This window comes from Lichenostomus cassidix, chromosome 2 (genome assembly GCF_008360975.1).
Source record: "Lichenostomus cassidix isolate B80296 chromosome 2, HeHo_3.0, whole genome shotgun sequence".
In the NCBI taxonomy this organism is placed as follows: domain Eukaryota; kingdom Metazoa; phylum Chordata; class Aves; order Passeriformes; family Meliphagidae; genus Lichenostomus; species Lichenostomus cassidix.
The window spans coordinates 122,531,707-122,549,612 of NC_139482.1; the positions used below are offsets into that span (position 1 = coordinate 122,531,707).

Sequence of the window (17,906 nt, forward strand, 5' to 3'; positions counted from 1 at the left end):
ATACAACATTCACAAGTTCTTGAATATGACTTAGTGTCTCTGTGCAGATGTCACATTGTGGCTGTGCGTCTGGCTGGCTCACATCCTGTGTAGCTTTCAAAGCCCATGACTTTGTTTTTATGTGTGGAAAGGTAGCTGTGGCCAACTTGCAGCTTGCCTACTGTCTTGTAAACTGTAGGCTGGACAAATTGTTTTAATACCTTATTTGTACTCACAGCACTGGAAGTGCTCAGAAATAGCAGACTGCCTTTTAAATTACCTGACACACACAACATTTTTATTATTCATGTTGCGGGAATGCACTTTTGTGTTCTTCGAATGTAATCTCTCCATTTCTTGCTGAATTCAAATTTAGTTTCATGTATGTGGTGTATGCCTTTATGTGCATATGGTCCTTCCTCATGTGGTGAGGACACTTGTGATTTGGGTATGTGAGATGTGTGGAGTCTGTATTGTCAAGGGAGTGACAGTCCTTGGGTACTTTCAGAACTGAGGATGGTAAAGTGTTCAAGCAGTCTGATGTGAATGAGAAGGAAACACACTTTTCATGTAGCTTCTGGGCTATGATAATAGGTTGGAGAATATATTTCTTTCTCTTGTCCTAAAAGCTAAACCATTTGATCAGCTTAATGGCTGTTTTCAGAAAGATTGGGAAAAATGGAAAAAAGGGTGTGTTTGCGTCTATCTGTTTGTGGTCAATTGTGGGTGTAAAGTGTTCCCTACCTTGTTTCTGTACAGGAAACATGTTAGTCCAGTATTAGGATTGCAATTGTGCATTCACTGTAAGGAGCTGTTGTATTATTCAGCATTCTATACACACAATCTTGTAAAGCTGTATAGCTAATCTGAAAAAGTAAAGTCATCTTAAAGTAAAACCAGTAGCTAATGCTGTGGATAGGAATCATGAGGAAAGAATCATGGGAAGATTTATGGGAAGGATCATGGAAAGAATCATTAATAATCTGTGTGGTATGTCTATAATCTATCTAGTTGTATAGGTTCTGAATTACGGGCAGAAAACCCCAGAACTAAATGTAGCTTGGAAAAGCTACTAGCATGGTGCTCCCTTGGTTCCAGACAGTAAATGAGTTTGAAGCGAAGGATATAATTTTATTGAGCCTACTTGAAAAGTGGTGGGAGGTAAAGGGAAGATACTGTGTCTCTGTTTCTCTTCCTTTCATTTTTTTACTTTCTCCAAGCTTAGTTTTGCTTGGTTTAGGCTCCTGGCTTCATCCTACTGCAGTGGGTGAGACTTAGGAAGAGGAAACCAGGAATGAAGTGATGATGCACAAAATGATCAGTGGATACTCTTCTTATGAATAGAGCAGGGGCAGCTACTTTTCTTCTTTTCTATTTTTCATGTAGGAGAGAGGGAAGATTGTGCATGCTACCATGAGAGTATCCATCCTCTCCTACTCAGCTCTGTCTTTGGCATGCTTGTTTCTAACAAGCAGTGAGTCTTTTTCCTTTTAATGGAAAGAGTCTTATATTCATATTTTATACTTAACTGAGTGCTCTGCATTGGCAAATAAGCAGTGTTGCTGCTTCTTCCATCTCGTCTTCCGCTTTTTCTGAGGAAGTGCACAATAGCTTCAGGGTATGGAGAAGGACCTAAAGTCACCCTGAACCTGACTGAGTATGTTCACTGCCTCTTATTTTGATTGGCTTTTATTTTATAAAGCTCGCATTGAATCCTAGAAGTTCTTCTGGACAATATGAGCAGTACTTTCAGATAGCCAAGTGTCTACCTGGTACTATGTGCTTTACAAAAGGATGAAGATATAGTTCCTAATTCTTAAGTTTATACATTCATCCTCTACAGTCTCACACATTTTGGGTTTGTGGGCTTTGAAAGTTCTCTGTGTGAACTGAGCTATGCACCAGCCAGAAATGGCATATTATCTAGGGGTTTTCATAGCTGCTTTACTAATTTATTTTTCATTTTATTTAGTGGGTTTCTTTTACTTTGGAATAATTTTGGTTTGACTACATAGATACTACAATTCTGTTTCTGAGTTTTTGTCTTTTAAGGTATAGTTGATGTTTGAGTATTCTGACAGTAGCAGAGTATATGTAAAATAAAGAAATAAAAAATTGTTGTTGTTACCCCATGAGATTCCCATGCTGTCACTTTTCTGTGTTCTTCCTGTGTCCTTAGCTCACACTTCTTGGGTCACAGTTCATGGCTTGGTGGTCATTACATCTTCTGACTTATGCAAAATTGTTTTTTTAATTCTTAAGGCAAGAAGTATTTAAGCCAGATCTACCACATTTGGGCTAGTAATATGTAATCCAAAATTTATTTTAGATTTTATAATATCTAATCATAGTTTTGAAGGCAGTAACTTGAATTTCACCTCATTTTCTTCAATACATTTCTACGGTCACCTAGAAAGACACTAATTTAACCTGCTTTGCTGATGTCAAACTTTGCTGAAGTTGATGCTTACATGGTTTTGAATACTCTAATCTGGTGCATATAGCATCAATATCTCTAGACACTGAAATATCTGTGTGAAGCTGCAGTCCAATCATTTCATTTTCAAAGGGCATTGTATTTTAAGGTGTGTATTTCCAGCACACAGATGATGTATCTTTTAATATTTTAAGCACCTATGTTAGCCCTTTCTTTTTTTGCCCCAATGAGAGTAATATGTCCTGCATGTAATACTGTTCGCAATGTGACTAAATTAATCTTGAAAGGTAATACAGCCAGCAGTTATTTTCTTCGGCATGTTTCTAGAAATGGCTCATAATTTTGGCTGAATTTTTTCTGATTATTTTTATTTGTTAAATTTCTCATTTTTTTTTTAATGATGACTTCCAGTATTGCAGTTAGTATTTCTCAGTTCTTTCAAAATTGCCAGAGGAAATGGATGTTGTTGTCTTTTGCTGCTTGTGTGTCAAAGATTTGAATGTATTCCCATATCTTGAACAAACTAAAAGGTTTGTGATCTTTTAAAATTTTTTGATTGTTTGTTTAGCCTCTTCTCCATTTCCTTCCAGCTGATATCTCTGCCATGTCCTTGTACTTCTTTGGCTACCTTCTCTGCAGAAAAGCATCTCAAAGTATTTCTGATTTTGCTTAGGTTATTTCGGATCCTCAGCTACTCTTACTCCTACCCATCAAATGAGAAAGATATTTTGTGTTACATTCGGATAACATTCTTTTACCTAGCAATCTGTATTTCCTTTTCAGATTCAAGAAGCCATAATTTCCCCTGGAGGAGGGGCTGGTCTTTAAAGGACTTTAAAACAGTCTTAATTTTTAAAACATACTATTAATGTTAGATTTTTTTGGTTTTAAGATTACATTCAGTGTCCATACTGTCAGAGGAGATTTAATGAAAATGCAGCTGACAGACACATCAATTTCTGTAAGGAGCAAGCTGCACGTATTGCTAATAAGGGGAAATTGGCAGCTGATACCAAAGGGAAGCTTCCTACTCGAACACAGGTGAGCTATAACACTTTTCTTAACTTCTAACTTGCATTCAACATCAAATCAAGCTTGTTAAATAGTGTGTTGCTTTTAAATGGAATTAACAATTTTATTCTGTAATTTTGTTATTTGTGCTGACTGAAATGATACACTAAGAATGGATGAGGCTTTTGCTTTCTTAAACTGCAGAGATCCATAAGTCAGATGGCAGCAGCTGAAAAGCCAACACCAGTTGTAAATGTATTCAGAAATGTGCAAATGACATGTAAAGATAGTAGCAGGAAATAGAGATGCAGTTTTTGTAAAGGAACTTGATTTTCTGTTGTGCTAGTTTCTTTAGAATCAAATTAAAGACTGTTTCTTAAAGGGCAAACAAAGGTACCTGACTGCAGGACAGCTGACAGCAGTATTTTGGCTAATTAGAGGGATTCAAGTGCATTAAGGAAACAAATGAAGGTTTAAGGTGTATGTGTGTTTTCCTTTGGTGGTAATGCTCTTTTTTTCTGAAAGCTGTGAAGAATTAAACAGACACAATCAGTTACGTAGTGATTCTTGCACAGTATTTTCAATCAGTTCAGGAACTGGTCCAGACCACATAGGTGACATTACGATTTGAATTTGAAAGACAAAAATAATTCTGCCCTTGAGTATTCTTTTTTAAATTAATTAGTAATGAGATGATACTTTTAATCTCATGACACAGCAACAGAAAAAGATGATAAAAGCTGTAAAAAAGCAAAAATGCAGAAAGACAGAGTTGAACAACAAAACAAAGCCACTGAGTTAGAGAATATTTCCTGCTAGTATCATGTGTAAGTATAAGAAAAAAGATTATCAGAAATCATTTGCATATTCCCATACCAGAAACAGTAGGAAATCATCATTTATTCTTTCACAGTACCTGAAAGAACTACCTGTTGTGTTATATAGATAGCTTGATTTAATTGCTTAAATTTCTAGGTTGTATTTTGTTACAGTACAAACCTGCTGCAGTTAAGAAGATGCCTTCTGTAGGATCAACACCATCACCATCATCACGCTTACCACAGCCAAGTGGTGTTAACAAAACTGTTGCAGGTATGAAATAAATGTTATGAGTTGTTCTATTTCCTTTCTAAATATTAGTTCCCAAGCTATGCAGTAAAAATTGTTTATTTGATACAGTGGTTTGTAAAATCTCATTTAAAATAAAGTTGGAAGGGGCCCTGATTGCCAACTATTTAAAAAAACTCTTGAGCACTTAGGATTCTGGTTTATATATCAGGTCAAATTATTTTTTCCTGAATTGAATATGAAAAATCATTCAGCATAGTAATGCGTGATTTTATGAAATACTGATCTCTCACCCTAAATTTATCTGGTGCTTAATTCTGTAATTTGTATGCTGAATATGAATTGGCGAATATACATAGTCAAGGCATGTGTCCTATAATTATGCAAACAGTGGACTAATTTGGATTTCAGATATCATCAGATATCAAACATGTTCTGTTTGTACGTACTTTGACTTTCCCTTTTTTTTCTGAGGAAAGTAATTGAAATACAATATTTTTTCTTAGAATAAAACACTATGTATCAATTATATGTTTTCCATAAACTTTTTGAAACATTTTCTTTTTGTATTATCTTGATACTGCCTCATATCTTTGTATTTCTAAAACTTGAATCTTGCAATTAGATTTTTAAATAAGTTGTATCATTTCAGCAGCAAAATCTTACATTTTCTTATATTTTCATGCTTGCTTTCTACTGCAAGGTGTCTCTTCAAGTAAAGCACTGTCTTCGTCTGGATCCAGTGGGAGCAAAATTCAGACATTATCACCAGCTCATAAAAACTCACTGGGAATGGTGAACCCACAAGCAGGGTAAGTTCCATTTAATGTTGTTATTTGCACTTTATTCCATATTTATGTTGTTCTAGTTCTAGAAGTCTCAGTGGTCTGCTTCACTTTCTTTTTTTTTCCTATGAGCTTCAGAAGTACATTTTGCATTTATCCTTTATCTGTAAATACAGCTAATGTTTAAGGGAAAACTGGGGAAGGCAAAGGTGAGTTTTATCAAGTTAAAGTAATGGCAAAGGAAGTCAGGAGATAAAAATAGATATAAAGTATATTTAAAATTACAGAATAGGCAGAAGTGGCTGAAGTAATGTATTTTTTTCTGGTAAAAGTGAAGGGACTTAAAGCAGAAAACATTAGGCATAATTTCCTACACTTCATGGAAATAGAAGAAAAAGGCTTCTGCCACAGACTGCAAATTGTGACAGGATCTTCTCTCTTAGCACAAAAGGATAGATGCTTTCTCTCTTCCCTTTCCTGTCTTAAGAGGCAGCAAATAAATATGCACAAATAAGACAAATGGAAACCAGTGCACTTAAAATAACAAGGAGTGCTACATGAAGTTTATTAAAGTTCAGAGTAAGTGCTGGTGTGATCAATATTATGACTCATACTTTGCTGGAGGGGTAGACACTTCACAGTTTCTCAAAGAGACATCTATGGAAGGGATGGAAGAAAAGTAGTGCAATTCTTCAGAAATCTGAGGAGCACCAAGGAGCACTGAGAGAACATAAAAGGAAAATGATTGCAAGTATAACATTGGTGATTGAAAAAATCTTATTCCTATAAAAATGAGTATCAGGTTGGTGAAGACTGTATAAGGTGGAGAAGAACAATGGCTTAAGTTTGTGAGGAAGAAAAAGGATATTCTGAAAGAACTTATGGGGATGGACAGCAGTTACACAAAACCAGAGATTTTTAGTTTATCACTGTTAAGTTTTCCAAGTTACGCATTAAAATGAATTACACGTTTGTCATGCTTCCTTCCTAATGCCCTGTAGCATCAGGATTCAGTTTTGTCCCTCCTTGCTCTTGTCCCTATACTCGTGCTAACTATTTTAGACACAGCTCACATGCAGAGTCCATGAGGTTGATAAAAGTATTTATTTTTTTATTATTTCCCTCCTCTGCTGGTGTCTCACTACTCTTTGGTCAGCTTCACTATCATTTGCAGGCAGCTATGCTTCCAACTGTCAGAAAATCCCAGCCTCTTACTCACTGACTGATTTTTATTTCTCCATTTTCAGAAGTTGAATTAACACCTACTGATGTGTGACAAACAAGCAGGTCTGCAAACCACAGTAAAAACGATAGCTGAGATAATTTGAAGGCATGTTTCTGAGCCCAGTGGTGATTCCCAGGTGTCTGGGAAAGGCATTTTCCTGTTGAGAGTTTCTAGTTGCAGTCTGTGTTTGTCTGTGAGGGAGTACCAATTTTGGTCTTCACTTCTTAACAAGGAAGTTCTATTTAATTTTACCAGTCAGTTGCTGTTGCATTAAGTGTATGAAATTTGGTAGAGAATTACCCCATTGTGTTCCAGCTATTCCAAAGATCAGAAGTGCAGGGTGCAGTTACAGTTTCTGATTATAACCAGTTAGGCATTATATCTGGTTGTTTTCATTAAGAACTTTTATAATCCCAGATTCACAAATAATGTTGTTTATTGAAGCAACAGATCATTGAATCTTGTTAGATGGCTGGTGATAAATGCGCTAGGTCTACAAAATGCCAGTGTACAGTTGTACAAGTGTTCCGGGCTATACTCTAGATTCAGTTGGAGGTGCAAATCTTACCAAAGAGTCACCCCTGCTTTGGGGAGGGGAGAGAGGGGCAAGCCCATTGTCCATAAAGTAAGGTCATGTTCTCATACTCTAAAAATTGAGGATTTCAAACTTTTTGGAAGAATGAAGGTGTGACTGTCATCAAGTATAATTGGTTACCAGTTGCTGTGGTCATAGGTGATGGGGAGGCAGCTTTTTTTTCACATTTTTGTATTGGTGGGTGTATTTTTCAAAATATTAATCATCTTTGGATACCTTTAGCTGAATTGATTGTAACAAAGACAGCACAGATCCCTAATACTTCATTATCGTCCTCCACCCAAGTGAGAGAGCAGTGAAGGCCACCTGACAGTACTGCTGTCAGCATATTAAAACCTCATGTCGTTATCTTCCCAAAGGAACAGATTTGTAACAAAGGCTGGTTGTGTGTGGATAGGGGATTGAGGCTGGTAGCAAGGCCTGGGTGCTTCCCTGTGCTTTTCCTGTGCTTCCCTGAGACACTATTGGGCTGAGACCTCTGCCTCACCCCAGGCATCATTCAGTGGCTAAGCCTCGCTCCAGCCAAGTGCAAGATAAGTGAGTGGCTTAGCTCATGACCTTGCTCAACCAGCCTCATGAATTCTCCACAAGCTCACGGCATCTCTGTATCTTGAAATATTAAGTCTGGCAATTTTCCACAGTTGCTTACTGGACTTTGTTTTCTGTATTTTTCCATTTTCTCCTCTGTTGCTTGTGGAGGGAGCTGTGATATGATGAAGCCAAATAGCAGCTGTGGAGATTTTTGCCCAGGTTCTCTTTGTTGATGTATTCTGCTAAGCACAAATAGATGGCTTCTGGTTGGCACAGCTCTAGATAATGATCTCTGCTGAAAGGCAGTAAATGTTAGCTTGGGTTGTAGCATCAATTGCATACGCGATTTCCAGAATATGGGTGTGATGAGTGTGTTTTCTGCCTGCAGTCCTTCTCATTGCTCTAAAAAACTTGTTCTCTTCTGTTTTCTGAACTAGCTCTTAAGATATTTGCTGCTCATACTAACAAGTCGTCCACAGGTGGCTGTTAAATTGTCTCATTCCTAAGTATTATATCTGCGACCTGGCATTTATTTCTTTTTTCAGCTCCATTGCATTCTCTTCTGGGAACAAATTTGTCAGAAGTTACATTGAAGCAAAGACCTGTAGGAGCAGTTACAATATGGAAGTTAGGTACCTCAGACTGGTCACTGGTGACAGTTCAGGCCTTAGTCGTCTCAGCTTTGTCCTTAGTATTGGGCTGTGAGGGGGAAATACATTGGGTTCTTTTGAAATACCTGCAAAATGATACCAGAACAGGGACCAAGACAATAACAGTCAATGTCCTACATGAGAGTGAAAATAATTAACGCTGCAGTGATGGATTTTAAATGTTAAAACACCTTACAGTTTAGGTTATAGCTAAATGCAGCTAGAATTATTTTCTAAAATAGAAGAACTTCTGAATATTAACCTTCAGTAGGATTAAACAAGATTTATTTCTTTTACTACATTTATGATTTAAGCCAGTAAAATCACAAGCCTTAGCATGAAATCTGGGATTCTGTTGTACCCAAGTCAGACAGAGGTTATGCTGTAAGATAGATGTCATGCTCTTCTTTCTGAGTTGTTAGTGAAACAATTTACTGAATAGTGTTCTGTGGGGATTGTTTTAAGGGCCATCTTTTAAATTGAATGGTAAGCAATCACTTTTTCTTTTCTCCTTGACAAATATTAAAGAGCCTACACACATTATTTCGACCAGGTTAAATTCCAGCTTTTCCTGTAAGAAAAGTCCTTCACTTTGCACTATGGGAAACTTAACTTTTGGGGGTTTTTTTATGTATTACTTAAGTGCGTAACCTTCCATCTTTGCCTAGATTGTTGTAATTCTGGATTTACCAGAGAGGTAATAGTAGAGAGGCTTAATAGTAGAATTATCATAATATTGGGCAATATCAAGGGTGAATTATATGGGCGATGTAGTGGGATACCGCTGCCTCCTGTGGAATCATTGCCGCTGTTCCTGCAGGGATGCGCGGAGGGACTGGAGGTGACGCGGTGCTGAGCCCGCAGTGCCGCCCGTGGCCGGCAGGTGTCGCTGTGGCAGCGCTCCCGCGGCGCCGGGCTGTGCCTCTCGGCGGTGGCTCCCCAAGGGAGGCTGCTCAGAATGCATCGCCTCTGAACCTCGCGTGCAGTGTCGCACTGCACATTTTTATCTTGTAGGAGCAAAAATGGAACCCTATTTTATGAGCTCACTTATTGTAAGTTTTTTTTTTACCATGTCTTGTCTTGTCTTTTTTTTTTAAATTTGAATTCTCTTCTTCTGCTCTCTGAGTAAAGGACTACTGAGAGAGCACAACACAGCAGCATCAACATAAGCTGTGTTAGTGCCAGGAAGGCTTCTTTTGTTCGTGTAGATCAGGATGTGGAGGCTGAGTTCTGCTATGAGTTTTCTTTTTCTGCCTGCACAGAGTAAGAACACAGACAGTTCTTCCAGTATGAGTGAAACTGTTGTATAAGGAAATAATTTCTGGGCCCTAGAGAAGTAAGTCAGAGTGCAAGAGTAGCATGTGACTATTGTATGTAGTCAGTAGGAAAATCTCATTCATTTGGGTGAAAATAGGTTTTTATCTTTTTGATATTGAAGAACTGAGAAGAGAAAAATTAATTCTACATAAACTGTCATTAGACTTATAATTTGACATCATGTTATGAGCCCAGGTTTGATATGTATTTTATAACACATAAAGTATAGAGGTTAGCGCTGTCTTACATGTCTTGAGGTGTATGGCACTTGTAGTAAGCTGTCAGAAGTAATCAAACCTTCAGGAGAAAAAATTGTGTAGGTGCTTCCTAATCTAAGGGTAAAGCAAACAGGTGAACTCCACACCCACATGCAAACTGTTCTGCCCAGCAGAACTTGACACCACTGTTTGTGGCTAGCCAGGAATCTTTTGCTTGTACAGATTAATTGTCTGTACATGTTTTATTTGTGAACAGTTATGTTTGTTTTTAATGGGACTTGAAAAAATATATGGTATTTTTTTAATATGGCTAATTAGCCTTTAGAAAATAATTTGTAATTTATATTTTATTTTGGGGATAAAATATACAATTTAATGTTTCCTTCCAGGGAATCATGTCTGTTAGTAACACATGTACTAGTGTCTTACAGCTCAAATACAATATGAACATCACACCAAATCAATAACAGTTAATTTTAAATTTCACTTACATATTTGCCATATAAAGCATTTGTGGCCTTTAAAAACATCATCTTTTTGAAACAGTTTGTTCCTTTATGAAGACCATAACTTACAGGACATTGTTCAATGAAATCAAGATATGTAAGGAGTTGTCTTGGATGTCTTTGCATTTGAAAAGATTTGTGTGATCATGTTTCTTTCATTAGAACATAAAAGGGGTGTCAGCTTTGGGTTTCTGGTTTTGTTAAGGTGTGAAAGAATACTGTAGTTCTTTATTTTGATAGTAGTATCAAAATAAGGTATTTTCTAGGATATTTTCTAGGATATCTTCTAGGAAATTTCTTTGGTATTCTATTCTGGATGTGCCTGGGGTTCGCAGATTATGCTGATACTTTGTTAAAGGTTCAAAAATAACTTAAAATCATATTGGGTTGGGTTATGTGTCTTGCAGTGTCAAAGACCTCAAACTTCCTTTTCAGTTTCTTGGAAAGTATGTAAAAAGTATATATTGGGCCAAACAGTAGCTGACTAAGCATTTCCTGAGTTAATTAGTTTGAAATAGAATATCTGTTTGGGAGGATTTTTGTAGGTTTTACTTTATGATGAAAGGATGATAAAAATGCAGAACTTAATTTGGAGATCTAATTTTCTAATATAAGTTACAATTTCTGAAAAGATACTTTTCCTTATGATGATGTGAGGGAGGGATTTTTTTTTTATTTTGTTGGTTGCCTTTTTTTAAAATGTTTTTAAAATTTGACTTCTGGTTTCATCTTTTTGGTTTGGAAATGTTATCCATAATAGTAAAAAAAAAAGTATTAAAGTATTGCCGGTGTATATAGTACTGTCTATTGGGAATGGGGTTTTTGTTATTAAAACAAAGCTGGGTTATTTTCAGGCTGTCTTCTATTCTGCCTTTACAAAGCAAAACCAAACAAAAACAAACAAAAAACCACACAAAAAATAGAAAAAAGAAAAAAAATTCTCCTTGCTAATTCCAAAGTTAAGGAGGCTTGTACTTACATATTTGTTATATTCCACTGTTTTAAACTTATTTACTTCTTATTATGAGCCCCCTTTTCTCAAGTTGTATGACAACATGAAAGCTGTTCTTGAAAGAGATCGAATGTAAGTACATTGTGGAGAGTGTGAGGATAACTGGCTTTAGTGTTTTTGAAAAAGAATTTTAAAAATGTATTGGAAACCTAATCCAACATCTATGAAATCCATTCCTCATCAAAGCAAGAAGAATCCTTTTGTTTGCTGGATAATTAAAGTCTAATTTGTACTTTTTAAGTTAATGGGATTTCTTTGGTAATATAAGTATTGAATTGTAAGTATTTTTAATTTCTTTTTTTTTTTTCATAACTTGAATAGCAATTTAACACTGTCCTTATGAGCACCCCTTTATATATTTTAATAGTAAAATGGACAAGTTAGGCCCACCACTGCGAACTGGAAGAGATGTGCAAAGGTTTTATGACACTGATACAAAAACAGACAGTACCGTCAAAAGGCCAAATGAGTTGTTGCCTGTAAAGAAGTAAGTATTACAAATCAGTGTGGTTTATCTGTTTTGCAGAAATGTTCCTTCTAAGCAGAAAAATGTGCCCTGTACAAACATCAGTTGCCCTGTATGTCTTCAGTATAAATGTTGTGGGAGAAGAATAAATTATATAATTAATATCAGTGCAAGGTAAACAGCTTCATAGTAGGGCAGGGAAGATGAAGGTTTCTCTCAGATTTGATTTCTTTTGTCAGTGCTTAATTACAGACTAAAACTAACAAACTTGTGTGTTTCTAAACTCAAGATAAAACTGACATGCATGATGCAAAGCTGAAGCATTGAAGCCTGATAACTGTACTGTTTTTTGACAAAGTAATTTAATTGTCTTACAGTCAAATGTTCATCTAACTCCTGCATCTGTAAGGTAGCTGGGATGGTCCAAAAACATAAGGAAGGGAAACTTTGTAATGAAATATAAAGTCTTTGTTAAAGTCCAACCTGCCTCATATAAAGACTTCTGGATATTCAGAAGCCTTTATAAGCTCTAAGTTTGGAAGGAAGGGCACTCCAATTATTCTAATCTTTTAAAAAGGAAATAGCTACTAAATTGTTAAGCCTTTGGTATATTTTGAGGATGCCAAATTTAAATGGGCTGCTTTTTCATATTGCAAAGGAGAAAGAAGTAATGAATTATGTGGCACATACATGGAATGTCATGCTTTACGTTGTAGAAATGTGTCTGAATCTCTTAATACTATAACCAAAGCTATAGTGTCCTTGAGACAGGGACAGAATATTTGAACTTTGGTTTTTATTTGAAGAAGCAAAAGCATTGAAAGGAATAGGAGCTTTTTTTAGCCGAAGAGAATTTCTTAATTTTTTTGTTTGCTCCTTTGCATGTTTGGTTAGAATTATAAATACTGTGAACCATCAAAAATTAGCTCAGTTTTTCATTTTGTAATACATTATTAAGATGTTGGAAATTTAGGTTAGCGAGTTACTGCAATTGCTTAAAATAGTCCTGATCCATAGAGCAGTGATTTGATTTTTTTCTTCTAGAGAGAAATTCTTTAAAAGTGTGGGCACTTCTGCTCTTCATACCATCTCTGTTGTTCTTACTCTAGTGTGCTCTGAGTTCCTTAATTAAGTCTGCCTTCCTTGCAGTAGGTTATTCAGTATGTTGCATGCCAACAGCATTCAGCAAATGTGAATGGTTCCTAACCATTCTTAAATTCAGCACAGCAGCATGGATGTTTGCAGTTCATGGCAAAGGTTTCTGGACTTTGGTATGCATGCTATTAGTCAGAAGAAAGGTATTTATGACTGCACAGAACTATGAGCTGTTGTGGGTAACAGTGACAGCTGTCAAGAACATCTGAAAATACTCTGTCTAGGAAGCAAGTTTTTATATCAGTCTTTTCTGGTAGAATTCAACCAAATCATGAATGTATGCATAGAAAAAGACAAGCTTTTTTTACAAACTGCTTTCAGATTTTTATTTTTCAAGCAGTGGTAATTCAACTGGATGTACAACATGAGCTGCTTTAGGAAGGGAAATCACTTTCAATCTTACTTCTTTTAAAATAGAGAGCAGATAATAAATTTCTTTAAAGTTTGTCCAGATTTTAAGAGTTCCAGCTGATATTGGTACACAGCCTCATCTGCTGTCAGACTGTATTCATATTTCATGTGATACAACATAGAGCAGGAATGTATGTAGCTTTTAAAAAACAAAACACAAAATCCAACCAAACAGGAAAAACAACAGAAGTGGACAGAGAAGGCAGAGATGGGGCAGATCAGAAGAAACCAAGATGTGGTGGTACAAGTTGAAATAACCAAAAATATCTCATTTCGTTGGAAGATATCTGTCTCTAGAGATCAGATTGCTACTTAAGGATGCAATTTCAAGATTTTGTCACCAAACATACATGAGTCTTGGTGCTAGTTATGTGTCTAGATCTGGGCTGAATAGAGTTGTAGATAGCGGCAGCCTACACCTTGTGTTGATTTATTCATCAAAAATGTCAGAAACCACAGAATGGGTAAGGTTGGAAGGGCATTTTCTAGTCAGAAAATATATTTGGGGGTTTTTCTACATTTTTAGAAAACTAGTTGTGAAAAAAGACTGCAGAAATTACAGAAGAAGCTGTGTTTAAACATCTTGGAATGAAGATGTTCTGTTAAAGCTTTAATGAGTGATGTTTTATCTGTTTATGAGACTTTGCCCTTGATACACAGGGTGGACTGTGCACTTTGAATGTGTCTTTTCAGTATTTTGATTTCCTCCACTCCACAGCTCAGTCAGTGGCCTGAATGCTGTATTAAGACACCGTTTTCTCTGAAATTTCTTTAGCATACACCTAGTACTAAAGCATCAGGTGAATTTACAGAGTACCTAGTGGGATGAGGTTGTATAATACAGTTGAAATATAGGAAAGAATAGTGGACTGGTTTTCACATCCATTTATTTCAAATATCTAGGAGTCCTAACATGATGTTCAAAACCGATTCAAAGTACACTCTAAAGAGACTTCAGTTTAAGAAATGAATGCTGTTAGTTTTGAAAAAGTAGTATGTTGGTCCCAAGGTAAAAATCCAGAGAAAATTGAGTCAGTAATAATTTGGAAATTTTTTTACTCACTTGGAGCTGTCTGAACAGGAATTGAGACACAATTATATTCTTTGCTTCATTGTCTGCTCATCCCTGATCCATGATTATCCCGTAATGTTTCTGTGTGTACAGCTGAATTTTTCTTTATATGCTTTTCTGTCTTCCATAACAGGTAAAGTAACAGTCCAGTATGTTTTTTCTACTGTTTAGTTCTAAAGAGTTTTACTCAATTATAAGCAAAGCTCTGTCTTCATCGTATAATGAAATAGGGACAATAGCACAAGATGAGTATTTAGCATCTGTACTATTGTGTATACTCATTGCAGTGGGATTTAGGTTACATTTAGAACTTGTATCCTGGAATTCTGTAACTTCTGAAGGACTGATATAACTTTCACTAAGTTTTAACTCTGATATAACTGGTGAAGCGCTTTTCAGTCTGCACAGTTTTTTTTTTTTTTAATTAAGTCCATCTTTAGCATCTCCTTGCTAAATAAGTGGGCAGACAGGAAAACTAATAGAGAAGGTTAGTGTTCTGCCCAGTGAGCTGTAATCACTGGTCATTCTACCTGTTTCATGTAGAAGCTATTCTTGTTAAACTTGCATACTTTAGTTAGATACAATTTCAATTTATTTAATCTCAAATTTAGTTGCTGATTTCCACCTTAGTGCTTAATTATTTGATCAATTTTCTACTGGTTGAAGTGATAGAAGGAGCTGAAAATCATCTTTATTCCATGTTTATGACATTTTATGCAGCATGTCTATAATTCAGGAGTTACTACATGTTCCTCAGTTGTGTCAGTGTTGCTTTTGAAATTACCTAGAGTTGAATGTATTTCCTTATATGTGGTTTGAAAACCAAACCAAGACCAGATAGTTTATAATTCTGAGAGGCGCAGTTAGGTTTATCAGAAGAGAACAAATGGTCTCTTGGTGACTAAGTTTTTTAATGGAGTGTTGTTTTAATTTTTTTTTATGTCCTTGAGTGAGTCCCAATTTAAATTTCATTAATGCATTGGTGGTCAAGAATGAGAACAGGAAAACTTGGTTATGCATAGGATGTCATATTCTGAAGACTTGTCAAAGAAGAAATCCCAGTAGTTCTTGGTAATTCTTGTGAGCAATGATGAAAACTTCTGTCCTTGGTCACTAACGATAAAACAATGCCTCTTCCTATTTATTTTTCTTTGTGCTACTCAGATTTTTCAGGGGGTTCTAATATTTCTCTGTTCACCAAAGCAAACAGCAAGATGTTCTCAATGTTTGGGGTGCGCTGTTCATTGTATACTGGCTTCTCATAAAACTCATGAGTCCTGAGGAAAGTAGTTTTCATATTTGTGTGGTCATACTACTGACCAACTTCAGTAACATTGTGACAGTTTAGAAAAAAATTGAGGCCCTAAGGCCCAACTGGATACACTTTATTTCTTCTCCTTCTATTTATATTAATAATTACGCTTTTAAGAAGAAGGATTTACAGCATTATCTAAGAAGAAAAAAGTCTTGTGACTCACTTCATGTTGGTCCCAAAGTATTGAGAATATGGTATCCTTTCTACAGATCTTAAACTATTAAGACCTACAGTCATCTGCTATTTTTCTAAAAGATCTGCCAGTCCTAAAAAGTGACTTATAATTTGTCAAGGTAGACATTAGAAGTGAGACACAGGAAGGGACTTGTTCTTTCACTTAGCTTGTCATTGTAAGATTCAAGTCACAAAGTTCAAACCATGCAAGTTCATGCCAAGGCTCCTCTGTCTGCTTTTGGTAGGAAATTACACATTAGTTAATTGTATGAAAAATAACTAGATGGTTGAACTTTTATATGTATATATATTTGAAAATGCATATTCTTGTATGTATTTCTGTGTCTGTGGGTGTAAATCATCAGATATTTCTTATATTTTAGAGGCACAACAAAAACCCGGACATCAACCCCTCCTAGTGTGGCAAGAGCCATGAGCACAGGTGCTTTAACCAACAGAAGAAAAGCTAGCAATTCAGACGTTTACTTAAGGTAGCTTTTAACTTTGTGGATTTTCTCATCAATAGAGCCTTCATTAAAGGGGATTACTTATTACAAGAGAAGTTGGGGAATTCTCTGCAGTTTGTAGATGATCAATATTATTTGGCTTGTTTAAGATGCTCAATTTTTTTTAGCTGTTTATCATCTGACAGCACATCTTTGTCATCAGATGTCTCAGATGTGCACAGAAAACACTTTTAGAAATGTCAAAAACTGCCTGGGAGCTGATGAAAAAATAAGCAAATATTCTTTCAGTAGAAATTGAGTGAAATCTGCATGCTAAGCACACAAATTGTCTTGCCTTTTAAAGGGTAGGATGAAAATTGTATTGCTGTTTTAGCCTTTCTTTTTTTGACAAGCTAAGTTTTAAGTTTTCAAATGCTCCAGTCAATCTACGTAGTCAATGAAATACTTGATCCTGCTCCTAGAACTTTGGTAGTTTTTGTTTTCTGCAGGGAAGGTAGGCATCTGGAGACACATATGGGAGCCTGGGGAGTGTTGTATACAAGATATACCACTGTAAATAGGAAGTGCAGACATGAAAATGACAGTAACAATAATTGTATTCATTGCAAAGATTAGTCTAATTCTGCATCAAGACTTGACTTACAGAGAATGTTCTTTATCTGGGATTTTTCAGGTCTGATGGGAAGACTGGGTATGACAGTGAGGACTGCCCATCTTCAGTCAATGGAGGAAGTGCAAAAAGCAGTGAAGGAATTTCACCTGTACAGTTATCCAAGTTCTGCCATGAATGTGGAACAAAGTATCCAGTGGAATGGGCAAAGTTCTGCTGTGAGTGTGGAATTCGAAGAATGCTTGTGTGAACAGCCTTAAAAGCAGAAAGAAAACAAGAAATCGGAACATCTGCTATGTACTGTTGCATGGAAAGCTAGAGCACTCCATCCAGTTAGACTTAATGCTGCAAATGTTGAAACATCATTCTGTAATTTTCTGAGTGCAATCTTCTGGTTACACAGTTATTTATAAACAAATATATATACTGTATATAAAAATAGCAGCTACCTAAAACTGTGCCATTCAAGGAAATACTCTTTACTCTTCGTTGAAAATATTTAAAATTAAGGTAAAAATGTGTTAAGTAACCTAGGTAGCAGAAGTGGTTCAATTTTGGTGGTTTTTTTTGTTTTGTTTTTTTTTGGTTTTTTTTTCTTGGTAAATCCTACTAGACAAAGGATTTTTTAAATTCGCTATGTAGGGTAATACTTACCTATAGGGAGCTAGCCATGAACAACTTGGGCTTCAAAAGTTTCCTTCATCTGTGACAGTAACGTAGATTCTGTGTTCTAAGTGAAAACAACCTGAGCAACTCCTTACAAATTCCTAATTAAAAGTGTAAAAAGTCTGGATCTTTAAACTCTTTAACAGTAGTATCCTAATTGGACCTTACAGTTGCTTCCTAGGATTTTTTAAAGAATCAAAGTGGAAAGACTACCTAAGAATTCTCTTTGCATGTAA

At 36.0% G+C, this 17,906-nt stretch overlaps 1 protein-coding gene across 2 annotated transcripts in view; it reads left to right on the forward strand.

The window, feature by feature from the left end:
* ZC2HC1A (zinc finger C2HC-type containing 1A) overlaps nt 1–17,578 on the forward strand; it is a 30,015-nt gene extending 12,437 nt beyond the window's left edge. Inside the window, exons 5-10 of one of the 2 annotated variants that reach the window (XM_085053078.1) lie at nt 3,309–3,457; nt 4,420–4,519; nt 5,199–5,307; nt 11,702–11,821; nt 16,311–16,418; nt 17,068–17,578. In XM_085053078.1, coding sequence (XP_084909204.1) covers nt 3,309–3,457; nt 4,420–4,519; nt 5,199–5,307; nt 11,702–11,821; nt 16,311–16,418; nt 17,068–17,254 — 773 coding nt within the window. In that variant the 3' untranslated portion in view covers nt 17,255–17,578. The remainder of the gene's footprint in view (nt 1–3,308; nt 3,458–4,419; nt 4,520–5,198; nt 5,308–11,701; nt 11,822–16,310; nt 16,419–17,067) is intronic. The other variant, XM_085053079.1, reaches the window with a different exon arrangement.
* Nucleotides 17,579–17,906: the final 328 nt, after the last annotated feature.